This window comes from Acipenser ruthenus, chromosome 12 (assembly GCF_902713425.1).
Source record: "Acipenser ruthenus chromosome 12, fAciRut3.2 maternal haplotype, whole genome shotgun sequence".
Lineage (NCBI taxonomy): Eukaryota > Metazoa > Chordata > Actinopteri > Acipenseriformes > Acipenseridae > Acipenser > Acipenser ruthenus.
The window spans coordinates 41566346-41582778 of record NC_081200.1 but is presented as its reverse complement, the minus strand read 5'-3'; the positions used below and the strand labels follow the sequence as shown (position 1 = coordinate 41582778).

Below are 16433 nucleotides of genomic sequence, written 5' to 3'. Positions count from 1 at the left end.
AGTTATTGAACTAACCAAAAACACTGGGCGTGGTGGAATGCGCTCACCCGTGGGTTCCAAATGGTCGTAATAGACAAGTTATTATTATTATTATTATTATTATTATTATTATTATTATTATTATTATTATTATTTACGACTTACAATCGTAAGCATTAGGACAGGGGCCTGGAGGCCCATTCCACTCCAGGTTTAACAAGTAAATGGATTTAATCAACTACATCGGTGTTTGGATGGAGGCTTATTTAATTGGTTCAATTAAACCATTTACAACACGGCTGGAACAAAGAGCAGGCGCGGAAGAGCCAGCTGTGGCCGCCCCTGCATTAGGATTTATTGTCTTTTCAGTCACTCTGGTTATTTCCACGCATATAGATTTTTTGTTTCATTTTTCTGTAAACGTGCTTTCACAGGGCTTTGTGTTTGCGTTGATCTAAAAAAAACGATTACTATTGTATTTAGAGCTATTTACTGTTAAACTATTGTGAAGCCGATGGAGAGGGGGGCAGTTCGCAGTGTCACCCTGAAATGACTAAGACAGAACCATCACACGCCACCAGCATTACAGCAATAGTAGCAGCGGTATCTGATACCGTGATGTGGCACCACGCTGGGTTGCCGGTGTGTGTGTGTGTGTGTGTGTGATACACTGGGGGTGATCAAGTAAAAGAAATACATAACGTTGGTATAGTGCTGCACAAACTGAGTATTCACACGGAGCTCTTCACAGAAAGCAGGGGCCGACGCTCAGGGGAGGGTGGCTGGGGTCGATCGGGCTGATTTACCGTTCAGAGTGAAGAAACAGCTGCTTGGGTTTGTGATGATCGCTGCTTTAACTCTGTGGAGAAGAGCGATCCACACAAACCCAAGCAGCCGTTTGTTCGCTCGTCACTCTGAACGATAAATCAGCATGATCAGCACCAGCGACCCGGTCCTGTGCAGAACTCCATCCCAGTAATGGAGTAATGGGTTCGTGATGGTCTGTTTTGTACAATCGCGAACCGCTTTGTTCCACATGCACGCTGGTGTTGAGAACATCTCACTCAAGTCTAGTCATGTACTTAAGATTTGTAATAATAATAATAATAATAATAATAATAATAATAATAATAATACAGTGATCAAGAAATTGTACAGTATTTATATGGCAGAAAGTTTATTATAAGCTACAAAAAATAGAATAAATCACAAGACAAATTATTGTTCACAGGTTGTTTATTTGTGAACAAAAGAATATACTTCAGTTACATCTAAATTGTGAAAAGGTTTAAGAGCGACCCCTAGTGGTGTCATGTTGGTATGCCTTTATCATTCGACACTGTGCTCCCATTGATTTACTGTACATTTAATAATTAAAGCCCTAAAAAATAATTGTTTCAGTGGTTTTAATTACAGCGAATTTACATCTTTACACGGTACATATGGAGCCCGATTGGTAGCATATTTTAGTAAAAATGTAAATGTAACGAATTAATCATTCTTAATAATATAGGACTGCCCTCCAGCTAGTCTGGCTACAGGATGCAACAGTACTTGCTGGTGGAAGGTGTGCACTGAGTCTCATTGTATCCAGAGCAGTACAGTACAATTCGCAGTATGAGCACTCCTCTGTTAAACCACCAGACGAGGGAGTTTATGGTTTCTCCTCCATGTATCTGTATGTCACACATGTGGGTTCCACGACATGTTCTGTCTTTATTTTGACTGCATGAATATTTCTGAACCATATGAAATGGTTTGTTTTGTTATGCTACTTATTAAACGAGAGCAATTAACATAAGCTCACAAAATAACTTGACATCAAATAAACTTGATGGAGAATCAGGTTGTCAAAGCCCCATTTTTCAGGAAATGCTTTAAATGGAAATCTCAGCTTCGTGCCGCGTTGTTTTATTTGATTTCAACACAACAGCCCGGTAGATACACAGTGTTAAAGCACACTTTGTCAATGCCCGTGTCACCCTGCAGTTCCACAGTTCCCAATGTTCAATAATCAGTTTCAGGATGAACACAAGATGTATCCAAGTTGTGCTTGTATTGGTCAGTGGAGCGATGGGTGTAATCAGAGCATATACCATTGAGCTCACCAATCAGGCTCCTTGTGATCAAATGGAATATTCACAATGGAGTGTTTGTGAAGAAACACTAACATAAGAAATCTGGTAAAGAACCACCAGTAACACTTTATATGACATGTCTCTAATTCCTGTGTATTGACATCGTAGTTACTTAGTAAATACATATGTACTTACACGCAGTTACAATGTTATTATGCAGAGTTACAATGGAATTAACGGGTAAATCTTTTTGCATATATATATATATATATATATATATATATATATATATATATATATATAATTACACAATTGTATCAGAGAAGGGTTTGGGGTTAGGGTTAGCTTTGAGTTAAGGTTAGTGGGGTTAGGGTTAGGTTTAGAATTAGGGTTTAGGGATAGGATTAGGTTTATATCATGCAAAAAAAAATACATATTAAGTACATTGTAACCATGCATAATAACATTGTATTGATGTGTAAGTACACATGTATTTACTAAGCAAATGCTATGTAAAGACACAGTCATTAGAGACACTTCATGGAAAGTGTTACCCAACACCAGTTTATGTTTGTATGCGTTTTCTTTGTTTTAATATATTGTTGTTGGTTTAAAAAACAAAAAGCAAACTGTATTCATTTCTTCATAAGATTGTTCAGTAATCTAGAGTGGAAATGGTTAGAGTCTCCAGTCCCTATGGACAGCTTTAAGTCACCCTTAAAACAAATCCTGTTTGGAAGCTGCCCAGTAACCATCCCTCCCCCCTCTTTATGCAATGGAAAACTGGAAGTCATCTTCCTCCTCCTCCTCCTCCCCCACCTCCTGCTCCCCTGCCTCTTGCTCGGCTCGCTGCTTCTCGCTGGCCTGGATGTAATTATCCTCAATGAAGCCATCGTCATCCTCCAGGTCGCCGGGGGCGAGCTCAGGCTCGTGGGCCCCGCCCTGCCCGGACATGCTCTCTGCGTCGTACTGGCTGTACCGGCTAGAAGCATCGGTGTCGGACAGCCGCGTGTGCCGGTAGCTGGCCAGGTAGCGGCTGAAGAGCTTGCACTTCACGGCCAGCGCGATCAGGACGGAGAGGCCGATAGCCGTCACCAGCACTGCCACCAGGTACTTCCAGCTGGGCATGCTGCTGAGAGATCTGCCTGGTGCTTATATAAAAAAAGGAAGTAGATTTTAAAAAGGGCCTGGCAGTAATATCAATGAAGTAGTGACACATTGTGAAATTACCACTCGCTGTGCTGCAGAAATGCACATCACGAAGTGTCTTATTAGTAGTGTTAGGGCTCTGGACTCTTGACCGAAGGGTCATGGGTTCAATCCCAGGTGGGGGACACTGCTGCTGTACCCTTGAGCAAGGTACTTTACCTAGATTGCTCCAGTAAAAACCCAACTGTATAAATGGTTAATTGTATGTAGAAAATAATGTGATATCTTGTAACAATTGTAAGTTGCCCTGGATAAGGGCGTCTGCTAAGAAATAAATAATAATAATAATTACAATCTTAAAGAGGCCACTTCAGGAGAAAACCCAAGATCAACGACGAGACCAACGAGATCAAACGATTACAGCAGCACTGCTGGGACTCTCACTCCTCATATTGCTCTGTTCACCCAAGCCCTTTTAGAATAATCAGTAACACTTTCAGTGCGTGGGATGAAAGCTGCAGAAATCGAATTAACTGTGACGTCAACTGCTCAACAATGTATTCTGTTTAAAGTGTATGTTGGCAACTGAAGGCCTCGGTACAGTCTGAGGTTAGTTTGGTGTGCTCTGAATGCTGGGAATGGAAACAGACTTACTGGTACTGTTTGATCCTGTGGAGTGGATAGTATCTTGGTACTCAGCACTGAGAGACATAAAAAGACTCTCCTTGCACGGATAGGCCTCATCATCAGGGAAGGAGCACTTCAACCCAGACACTGTGGAGAAAGAGAGGTCAGCTTGAGAGGACACACCACTGCACCTTGCACGACAGTCTCTCTATACACTGCGGAGAAAGAGAGGACACACCACTGCACCTTGTCTTTCCATTTGGAAGATTCAGTCACAGGTTTAAATGCTTCCTTTGATAACGCAGAACAGTGGCACGCACCAGTCTCGTCTCAGCATGGTGGGCTTTTGGGTTGCTGAATTAGCACTGGTGTGGCATGCACAACAAAAGACTAAAAACAAACAAATGCCCACCTCCGGATTGGTTGATCCACTGCTGGATGGTGCTGTTTGGGCAGTGACACCTCCACTCATTGCCTTGAAGTTTCACGTCCTTCACCTTCCCAAGCCAGTCCAGGAATGGCGGGTCGACAGAGACCAAGCTGTTGTTCTGCAAATCCAGCAATGTTAGGAGCTTCAGATCCAGGAGAGCCAGAGGGAGGGAGCCCCTGAGGTGGTTCCTGCTGAGAATGAGTGTCTGTAGGTTAGACAGGCCCTGGAAAGCCCCAGGCTTTATCTCCTTCAGGCTGCAGTTGCTGAGATCCAGGATCTGCAGTTTTTGTAGTTTGCTGAACGTCGATCTGTCCAGCAGGGGGAGGTAGTTGCTGGAAAGGTTCAGGGAAATCAAAGACACAAATCTCTGTAGACTCCTTTGGTTTTTAGGACTGGAGAAGTTCAGCTGGTTGTGAGATAGATCCATGGTGGTCACAGTGTTCTTGATAACTGTTGATGGGATTAGCTTGAGATTCTTCTCACTGCAGTTGATCGTCTGCTTTTAAAAGAGATATATTTAATGAATAATTTGCAACTGGGTATTTAACTGTTATAACCGCAGTTGTATACCTTGACCAGCAGATGGCAGAAATACACACGGTTCACACCCAGAAATACCGGTTCCACACATTGGCTGCCAATAAGGCACGGAACATGCAGTACATATGTACCAGATAGATAGTAGCCTAAATAGTAGACAGAAGCTGACAGAACCAGAACTGGTTTCCAACTTGTCCCAAGCTGTCTTTTTTTGAAAAACTTGTTTTCTATTTTTTTTTTTTTTTTTCAGTGTTAGTGTACAAGATGAGGATTTTAAGATGAGCTAAAGGTCCTGGATATGGTTAATCTCAAGTAACACACAGACACACATTGCATTTCTATATCTTTACACAAAGCTCCCATTCCAATTGCAAAGTGCTATGCTGGTCAATGATCCCAGCTGAAACAGGAAGAGGCTCTCCACAAACAAACACAGAGCAAACGTAGACAGGATGTGCCTAGAGTGGAGTTCTGTTCTACCGATGCAAACAAACTAGGCAGGCAGCACACTGGGTGCTCTTTATATTTTTGCTTTAATAAGCTCCTGCATTCAAGAGTCAATTTAATAATATATGTATATTCCAGTATAAGTACATATATCTGCAGCATACATATATACAGTGGTGAGGGACTAGTGCTGCCTCCCGACTTTACCAATAGCTGCCTTCAGAGATTCAAAAAAGGAGCAAAACGAAGCCGTTATTTGTCTGAGGAAAGTTATTTCAGTTTGACATGCTAGTAAACACAAGCAAGCTTGCTGCTGCACTAGGCAGCCAACCTACTAGCATACTTTGTGTTACTGCTCCTGTGTTCTCAGCGCATTGCTGTAGTCTGTGTTTCTCTAGTTCTTATCTCGGTGCATTGCTGTAGTCTGTGTTTCTGTAGCTCTTATCTCAGCGCATTGCTGTAGTCTGTGTTTCTGTAGCTCTTATCTCAGCGCATTGCTGTAGTCTGTGTTTCTGTAGCTCTTATCTCTGTGCATTGCTGTAGTCTGTGTCTCTGTAGCTCTTATCTCGGTGCATTGCTGTAGTCTGTGTTTCTGTAGCTCTTATCTCGGTGCATTGCTGTAGTCTGTGTTTCTGTAGCTCTTATCTCAGTGCTTTGCTGTAGTCTGTGTTTCTGTAGCTCTTATCAGAGAATCCCTATAGAGTCCTTCTTCCCACTCCCCTACCTCATTGGTGACAATGCAGGAGTTTGGAGTCTGTGTCACGGCAAGGATGGTCCCCCAGCAGCACAACACAGAACTCAGGATACAGCCTGCGGTTCTCATGCTTCCCTGATCCCTGAGGAAACAAAACACACTGCAATGAATCAGCCCATTGAATTGAATGGAGAAGCGAGGGCTGGACTGGAACCGCACACCACACGATTCAAGGAGGAATGTTTTACCATTCAACTGAAGAGCCAGCTCGTAGTGGAGAGGTCATGTCTCATGCTGATGCCAATGTTACTAACTCATCAGCTGCTAGGAGGAGATTCATTACAACACACACGCTTCCAGGGGTCCTTTAAGATGTCTAAGGGCCCGATTCAATTCACTTTTAGCAAGAGTGTTTTAGGAAAATAAATTGAACAGATGTAGTATATAATAAGACTAGCACTGAGAATAGATTTTCGCACAGGACGAGAACTTGTCGAGATCACAAGATAATTATCAGAGGATCTTGAATTTGTTTCCCCACATCCTCAATGAGCCACCACAATTCTGCGGGTTGCATGAAAGTAAGCTTTTAGTACATAACCCACAGCACCACGGTCTGGCACCTCCTGCAACTCACACCCTGTGAGGGATTAAAGTAACTAAGAAAAGTAACTATGGAGGCACTGGTGCAGAGCCCAACATTGCCTATAGTTAAACAAAGGGTTGGGCTCTGTTATATAACAGTGCCTTGAAATGAGCCCGATCAACGTGGACGGAGGGCTGAAGAGTTTGTCTGACACTGCAGAAAAGCATTTCCAAAGGGTCGCTATATCCAGTGATTGATGGCCTATAGCCTTGGTTTAACCCAATGAAGAAGTCTCTAATTGTTCTTCAGTGACACAGTTTTCTTCAGGCATTATGATAATCAGATAGCTCACGGGCACCATTATCATCCTGTAACAGATGCCTTTCCTGTCTATTCCCTACCGTAATAACCATCATTTTACACGTGTCACTCCAACTTTACTGGAAGACTCATGTTGACATTTCTGGTCACTCGAAACAAATGTCAGTATAACTTCCTCTTTCCTCTGAGTCAGTCATTAAACATGCAAACTATGTTACTCCAAATAATAATAATAAAAAAAAACAACAGCTATGTGTAGAACTCCCATGTAACCTTCGCTCCCTTTCTGAGGGGTGTTGAAACATCCTGTGCAATAAGGACTGGGTGAGTCTGCTTACTGGAGGGGGATTAGGGGCTGGATCAGGAGAGACCTGGTTCTCTGGAGTCACTAGGTCTCATTTTACCAATGTTTCATAGATGATAAAAAGACACTTTAAAAATGTTTCGAATATGAGCCTCAAAACTCAAATCAGAATCAAATAGAACCCCCGGCTTTCTCACATCAGGTTTTATATTAGAAGTCCGGTCGCCCAAATCTATTTTGAAGGAATTTGTGAGAACCTAACAGCAAAACTTCGGTCTTATCTGAGTTCAATTGGAAGACATTTTGAGATCTATCTTTTGGTATTGGATTCCCGTTGAGAGTGTGTTTCTGACTCACTCTTTGCATGACAAGCCTGACACAGCAAAGAGTGCGTCAGAAACACAAGGGGAGTCACCAAACATACAGTACAGGCCACCTTGACAAAAGCAAACCAAAGTTAAACAGTCACTTTGAACTCTCAGTAAAAGCACTGAATGTCAGATACATTTCAAGTGAAATGTGTATTTTAAGAGAAAACCGATTTATTTTATTTGTATTGTATTATTTAAAATGATACAGTATATTAGTACAGTATATTAGAAGGGCAGCAGAGTGGAGTAGTGGTTAGGGCTCTGGACTTTGGACCGGAGGGTTGTGGGTTCAATCCCCAGTGGGGGACACTGCTGTTGTACCCTTGAGCAAGGTACTTTACCTAGATTGCTCCAGTAAAAACCCAACTGTATAAATGGGTAACTGTATGTAAAATAAAGTGATCTCTGTATGATGTGAAATAATGTATAATGTGATATCTTGTAACAATTGTAAGTCGCCCTGGATAAGGGCGTCTGCTAAGAAATAAATAATAGTACTGTACTGTGTATAGTCAAAGCCCTCTATATACACTTAAGTTATCAGATTATCACAAAGCAGGCTTTGCCATTCTCTTTAAATATGTATACACTTTTCACTCTTTCCACTGTAACTAAATGCTTGCCCTATCTACTAATGAAATCAGAATTTACATTGCGGGTTTAAATGTATCATGGTGACCATCTGAGGCTACAGTATGGACATATTTCCTTTAGCACGCTAACCAATACTAAAACACAGTCCAATCGGAGTTACTAGTTGGAGATATGAAAGTAGTTTACCTTGTTTTACTTCCCTGGTCCTTGGGTGATTTAGTTAAGCTAAATCAGCGTTGTCTCTCTCTCTTAAAGCTGCTGTGTTGTTGCTGTATTTTATATTAAAATGGAGCCCAGGTTAAAGGTAGAGTAATTCTAAACCAGAGGCATACCTGTTGGGTTAATGAGTAACTACATCAGTGAGGAAGCAAAGCTAACAATCTCTGCTTCCCTCCCAATCTAATCCCAGCCTGGGAGAGAGGGGATGATAAACTAAAACAACCCTGAAGAATACAGCAAAGGGCAGTAAATCTGATTCCATTCCAGACATCATTCTAACCACAGAGAGGGACGAAGAGGGATTCCAGCAGCGACTTCATTCAAGTCAATGCTGTTTCATGTTAAAACGGGATAGGGAGGGTATAGGAGATACCCTACGGGTGCCATTCCACGTTCAGGTCAATAGTTTTTTTAATGTACAGTACAGGGGAGTCACATCACAAGTCAACCCACTCCTACTCTTTGCTCAGAGACTGGGTCCAGTTCTCTCATCCTCAAAGTGTGTGAAAAGGCTGCCAGTCAATAAAAAAAAAAAATCTATCCATCTTATGGTGGATTTGACTTTCCAGTGTTTCAAAGTCTAGTGGAGGTATCCCTATCCCTTCCACATTGTGTCCAATAGTAATTTATAAAGTAGATTTCTAACATTATTTAAAAAGTAAGAGAAGCACAAAAGCCTTTCTGCAGCACAGCTGAGGGACGGTATTGAGCTGTGTCCTCTATTCCCTGCAGCTGTGATTCTGCTGTCTGCTGTCTGCTGTACAAACCAACGGGTGGCCTTGAGGTCATGTGTAACTGAACCACCTCATCCATTCATTCACTGATATAACTGAGTGGAACAACAGGTCCTAATCATCTTGTTTACATCCCAGTTTGTTCATTATTTTCAAAATCATAAAATAATATTCTGCATGGACAGACACCGCCTGCCATCTTTTCCATACTATCTGAAACAAATGTAAAAACCACGAGCCTTTCCTTGGTATTTTATCAGCTGCTTGCCAGGCTGAAAAGCAGGTTTGTTTTGCAAATGAGTGGCCTAAACTAACTGAATAAACAACCCCACGTTCGGCCCAACAGGAAGAGAGATATGACCCTGCAAACAATAGGGTGGCTTCCTCCCTGTCTCACATCCACGGCAGTGCTGGCTTCAGCAGCTCTGTCTGTGCCGATGATTTAGGAGTTACTCACAGAGAGGCGGCCCGGGGAAAGAGACGAGAGATGAGACCGAAGTGACAGTCAGCAGCACTCTGTTTCCCACCCTTGAAGAAAACAGTTCTACTGGGGAACATCTCCAGCCCGTCCCTGACATCTGTTCATAAAAAACAAACTGTGAAATCAAGGTCATTACTGGCATAGCTGGGAAGTCTATTTTAAAAGGACTGTCTTTCACGCTGTTTCATTTGGAGGCGAGTATCTGAACTGTGGCGCCACTGTTCTTAAAGCAGATATCTTAAAGATAACCAATGTGTGTTTTTGTTGTCATTCTATGCAGTGTTGCAGCGTTAAACGACTGCATGTATTTATCACAGCTTTTAATAGTTTTTAGGACCAGGTTGGTTTGAAACAGCCCAGAGGTATGATGTCATATTTTACCAGCGGGTAAGAGCAGTGATGAAAACCTCTTTGATCTTGCTTGCTGTTACCAGCCTCAGGGGATTGGAATCTCCTTGCAATCCCTGATGGGCTGTGCAAGCAGATGAGGTGAGAGAGAGCGTCCTTGAGAGAGCCTCTTTGAAGAGGCCTTGACTTATGTTAATAAAAATGAAGTCCAAAGCCTTCCCATCCATCACATATTATTTTTTATCACACCCGTAATTAATATGAATCTTTTTGGCTAAAACTACGTGAGTGAAGCTACAGACACCAGGATGAAAAAGCAGTGCGCAAGTGGCCTGCCCAGGTTGTGTTCTCGTTTATCAGGAAGTTTAATTGAAGCTAACTGTAGCCCGGTGGAAAGCTCTCCATTAGGAGTTGAGTTTAACCCCCAGCTATTTCCACAGAGGCGAGCTCCAGTCCACGTGAACCAGAACCGCTGAGGGTCGCTGTCCAAGTCCTTTCCTGTTTCTGACGGGGCCGTGTGTGTTCCCAGCTCAAGCCTTTTTCTGGTCAGAACACAATCCCAGCTGAGGCAGGAGCTCCTGTCTGAGTGTGGAGCTGTTCTCCACACTCTCTCACTCAAAGACCCACACCCACACCCACTCACATACACACACACACACACACTCACATACACTCACACACACACACACATACACTCACAAACACACACACACACACACACACACACACACTCACATACACACACACACACACACACACACTCACATACACTCACATACACTCACACACACACACACACACATACACTCACAAACACACACACACACTCAATCACTCACTCTCACACACACAGACACACACACTCACTCACTGACACACCAGATTTAAAAACCTGGCGAGGTTATGTTCGTGATATTTCTGGAGGGAGGCTGCAGCTATTTTACACCTTTAATGAGTATTTTAGCTGTGCGGCTATAATTAAAAAGTCGAGTTTGCTGCAGGAAGTGTTTGGATTAGCACTGACAGACCTTCCCCAGCGGAAATCTGCTCCCAAACCAGAGGCCTCCATGTCTGACAGCTTCACACAAACACACACAGTTAATAATAATAATAATAATAATAATAATAATAATAATAATAATAATAATAATAATAATAATAATAATGCACAAATGCTTCTTTAGATATACTCCAAATACTGCACTCCCAGATTCTGATGCTCCAATAACTCACCTATTCATGTTTCATCATCACTATTTAGTATTTTTTGTTTAGTTTAGTGTGTTCACTTTGTGCCCACAGGCAGGGCCAGCCCAGGCACATCTCCATAATACAGCACTAATACAAAGAGAGACCTACATAGACCGTACTCAATAAAATATAATTACAATACAACAATAAATAATTCCAAACAATTACTATACATATATATGTATATATACTGTATATATGTATATAATAAGAATAATAAGAGCACAGTAGTTTGACTGCCTCCAGTTGGCACTAGTAGGGTTATATCCTGTGTAAATGGTGCTTCCACTGGAAAAACTGATATCCCGTTCTATATTGTATTTCTTTTTTTGAGTTACTGTTTTTTTTCCAGCCTTCCCTGGTGTTTTTTCCACTGGGGTAAATCTGATCAGTGGAAATATGAGATTTGATTTTGTTTTCATCCCAGATTTCCTGTTGCTTGTCACTCCTCTCTCATCACAGCTGGATATAAACATGGAAACGCTCACTATCAGCATATACAGTATGGACAGTGCAGAGCACGCCTTTTTCCAATTTCCATTCAGGTTCTTCTTTCATGTGACAAAAATAAGGTGACAGCGGCTCCCTCCATTCATGATTGTGAGCTTGTTGATGTTGGGAGTGTGTTGGAAAGGCAGCACAGTTAAAACACTAGCACGCACCTTATATCTGGATTGGGGGGTAAATCTTGTTTGCTTGTCCGTTCATTCATTCTTTCAAAGACTAGTTTTGCTGTTCAATCAATCTGTGAGAGATCTGTTTTACTAACCTAATGGATTTTTTGATTTGAGGAATACTGTAACTAAATGAAAAAAGACAACAAGCCTGAGTGATTTTATTACAATACATACCAGTAGTTGAAATTAAAATAAGATTCTCAAAGCTCCTTACTCTAAGATGTTATTAGAATACAATATTTGAATTCAGTGCACTAGAACAAAGGTTCAGTACATTTGGCTATGCAAAATTATCTTTTATTAACACAGTCAATTATTATTTCCTTCTTTATGTATTTGATGCATTTATGGTTTTGTAAATGCATGTACAGATATATTAATGATTTTGTAATATTCTGTTTTTCTGAAAATTAGAAAATCAATAAACAGAGTGTAGTCCTGCTGTGTCCCACTTCTCAACTCACACCCGATGCATTCTGGTATGTTTTACCTGTCTCAGGTACCTTTCACAGCAGGACTACACTTACCAGAATGCATTGCGATGTGAGTTGAAAAGCCTGAACTGTTCCAAACTGTCCTAGTGTGCACGGAGTCATATGGTCCCTCTAGTTTAAGGTTAAGGGTTAAATGCATCCACTGCTTTCAGACTCTGGTGCATCTCTCAAAGTTAGTTGTGTGTATTTCCTTTCAGTCGTGCTTCACTCTTGCTCAATAATGTCCAGTGATGTACTCACTGTACTCAGCAGTAACCTTGATGTATAACTTCATTGTTGGGCAGTGGGACACACTTCCATACACACCTTACACATTCACAGAGCTCGTTAGAAAGAACAAAAGCCAGCCAGCCAGACTGGCATTGCATTGCTATGAGTTATAACACATTATTTATACTGTAACAAGTTCAGAGGGTTATAGTGACATTCCAATACTGTACTGCCTGTGCACAATTAGAAAAGAGGATCTGCAGCCATGTGAAAAAGGCTGAGGACTGACAGCCAGGAACGTTACATCAGTAACAGGGTGTTTCTGTTAATTGATTGAAATAACATTTTGAGAAATACAGTAAGTGGTGCTGTACTGTAAATGACCCCATTCAATTTTTTTTATTCCCGCAGCGACACCAAAATATTAAGGAGAAATCCTGGCTCCATTTCCGAATCAGGCTGTTTCTCCATTAATGTGCCCATTAGAACTCCCCTTGGTGCCCCTCGCACTCCTCTGAGTCCTGGCCTTGTTGGTGAGGAGGGAGCAGCGCGTGTGGAGAGCTGCCAGCCCCCTTGACAATAGCTGGAAATGGAAACTCACAACACACTTTCTCTCTCAGTTTTTCCCTAAGTATTTTTTTGTGCTTCTCTTTATGACCTATATTCTAAGTTAAACTACCATTAAGTGAGAGAAAAAAAAAAATCTGCTAACAGGAACATAACAAGGATGATATTAAATACCATAGATGTGATCCTGTGATCCTGTGTATAGCAAACTCTGGGCAACGGGTAGATGAAGGCAAAAATACACAGTCAAAATATGAAGAACAAAAACCTGAAAACAGACATTTGAAAAAGGATGGAATACATTGTGCAGGATATGAAAACTGCTGTACTGAGATCAAGCAAAGGAAAGCCCTTTGATTGGAGACTGAAAGACTTGGGAGGAGCCTATCATCTCTGAGTAAGAGGGATCTGCAGGACCTCCATAAGCACATAGCTGGAAGATTACAAACACCACAGATTATTTTCCTTAGAAATCTTCACCTACTATCCCAATCTCTCTGCCATATAAGTGCACAGTCTTAGATCCTGTCTGATATATTCAGGAATGCTAAAAGAATGAGCAAATCCCTTTCCTCAGAAATAAGAATTTTGGTGTGTTTTGAAACCCTGTACAAGCACCTGTACAATCTCCAAATAAGCGATCACATGCAGACGATTCTCGCGTGGCACGACTAAATATTAACGCTGGATTTACAAAAGCCTTTCAAGACAATGCCCCCCCTTTAGCGGTCTTGACTACCCCGCCCAGCCGGAGACAAAGTGTTGACACAGCAACCCTAAACACCCCCCCCCCCCCCCTCCCCCAGCTTCCTCCTCCTTCAACCTGACCCCCCCGTGCTTCCCCTCTGGCTCTGAAGAAGGGCTGCCTTCAGGACAATAATAATTGTGTGTGTCTCTACATGTCTTTTTATCGTAGATGGACATCAAAGCCCAGGGCGGATCCTCTGAGGCGGGGAGGACTCTTCACAGTTTGCACAGGAAACGTGAGGAAAGGCCGCTCTGAGACGCAGTTATTTGTGCTTTTCATGGCCCAGCCAGGGGTGAGAGGTCTGGGATACTGTGAGGGAGGCTTTATAGTAAACAAGGAGAGACTAGCTTTATCTAACAGAGCAGAGGCAGGACACAAACCAGAGACCTTGCACAGTGCAAGTAAGAGTCTAAACCACAATGAAAAAATAAACGCTGGGCTTGTCTTCATTCATGGGTCTAGAGCTTTTAACCTCATCTCATCTCACCAATGGGGGACAGAACAGAATCCGTACTGGCAGCGCATCACACAGCACTGCTGAAACTTTCAAATGGACACAACAGCTGTACCAACCATTGCCCACTGGTCAGGTCACATTGTATCAGGGCCAATCGAGGGCATTGTTCTTTAACTTCGTACACTCACTCACACAATCTGACAGCAGAAGGGCCAGTAGACCTGTCTGCTAATGCCTCCATTGTGTTGCCATGGCTGATAATGCTGTGGTCTGTGCTGTTACTGTACTGTTGGAATGCATTTTCTATTGTTTTGGCCAGGTTACAGTTTTTGTGCTGTTCAGATGATTTTATTCATGTTATTAGTTGTTTTAAAAATGATTAGTTGGTACTCACACTCTCTGAACCCAAAAACTTTACCGCCCTATATTACTATAACAGCCTTATGTTACTATCCACATTTTTTGTAAAATAAAACCAAAAATGTTTGAACTCATACAGAAGTAATTACATTAAATGTATATTTTTGGGTCAAATCTTTTTTTTTTTTTTTTTTTTTTTAGATAACGAAATATAACAAAAGCTGTTTGAAAACAGGAAACCAAAACAAATAACGCCAACGGCAGCCAAATCCAGTCACTGGAAGTTGTCAGGAAGCCCTCCACAGAATGACCTAGACGTGACTGCATGGCCCTGCTCCTAGTTAATGAACACTGTACCTCATGTAGTTCAAAATGAATGTTATTTGTAACAGCCATGTTTGCTTCCTCACATGGATGTGCTGTTGGAGCGACTAGGACTCCTAACCATTGAATTCTAGAATGTGGAGCACACAGTTTCAGGTCGGACTGCTCTCCACGAGACAGACCGTACCGGACTCTTTAAGGGTTATGCTTAAGAAAGCAATTGAGCAAAAAAGAGAGGAAATCAGCCAGTCATTGAAATAGCGATGATACTGAGGCCTTTTATTTCGTAAAAATAAAACAAATAATAACAATATATAGTTAACCTGGCTACATTTGTCAGCAGCCCACTGGAGCTCCCTCCTCCACCCCGGCCTCGACAGCACTGAGCAGACAGGCCAGGGGCAGTCTTTTATAGACACTGAGCAGACAGGCCAGGGGCAGTCTTTTATAGACACTGAGCAGACAGGCCAGGGGCAGTCTTTTATAGACACTGAGCAGACAGGCCAGGGGCAGTCTTTTATAGACACTGAGCAGACAGGCCAGGGGCAGTCTTTTATAGACACTGAGCAGACAGGCCAGGGGCAGTCTTTTATAGACACTGAGCAGACAGGCCAGGGGCAGTCTTTTATACACACTGAGCAGACAGGCCAGGGGCAGTCTTTTATACACACTGAGCAGACAGGCCAGGGGCAGTCTTTTATACACACTGAGCAGACAGGCCAGGGGCAGTCTTTTATAGACACTGAGCAGACAGGCCAGGGGCAGTCTTTTATAGACACTGAGCAGACAGGCCAGGGGCAGTCTTTTATAGACACTGAGCAGACAGGCCAGGGGCAGTCTTTTATAGACACTGAGCAGACAGGCCAGGGGCAGTCTTTTATAGACACTGAGCAGACAGGCCAGGGGCAGTCTTTTATACACACTGAGCAGACAGGCCAGGGGCAGTCTTTTATACACACTGAGCAGACAGGCCAGGGGCAGTCTTTTATACACACTGAGCAGACAGGCCAGGGGCAGTCTTTTATACACACTGAGCAGACAGGCCAGGGGCAGTCTTTTATAGACACTGAGCAGACAGGCCAGGGGCAGTCTTTTATACACACTGAGCAGACAGGCCAGGGGCAGTCTTTCATACACTGGATTATTGATTGGCACACCAGTCAAGGCTCACATTTTACTCCATTCTATCCACATTCTAACATGGAAATGAAGAACTTTAAACAAGACAAACTGCACCACGCCCTGGGTTTCGAACGCACACTCAACCAACCTGCTGAACATTTAGAAATGACAAAAATCAACCCCATTTACAAGTGAACGCGTTCCACCCTGTCACAGCAGTATGTGTGATGAGTGGTGTAACATCAGAGCTTTTCCAATCCCCCCCCCTCCAGCCGAGGTCCAGCCCCGCGATCTCACAGCTCAGTTTATCTCACAGCAGAA

At 42.5% G+C, this 16433-nt stretch overlaps 1 protein-coding gene across 2 annotated transcripts; it reads right to left on the bottom strand.

Moving 5' to 3' along the window:
- Positions 1–2378: 2378 nt before the first annotated feature.
- On the bottom strand, positions 2379–8402 carry c12h1orf210 (chromosome 12 C1orf210 homolog). Of its 2 annotated transcripts, none has more exons than XM_059035187.1 (5): positions 8307–8402; positions 5975–6086; positions 4246–4762; positions 3861–3980; positions 2379–3208 (listed from the first exon to the last, which is right to left on the bottom strand). In XM_059035187.1, the coding sequence occupies exons 2-5, from the start codon at positions 6071–6073 to the stop codon at positions 2826–2828; spliced, it is 1119 nt and encodes a 372-aa protein (XP_058891170.1). In that variant the 5' UTR covers positions 6074–6086; positions 8307–8402; the 3' UTR covers positions 2379–2825. The 2 variants fall into 2 exon arrangements, with proteins under 2 accessions (XP_058891170.1, XP_033883534.2); XM_034027643.3 differs by having other exon boundaries at positions 4246–4759.
- Between the last annotated feature and the right edge of the window lie 8031 nt (positions 8403–16433).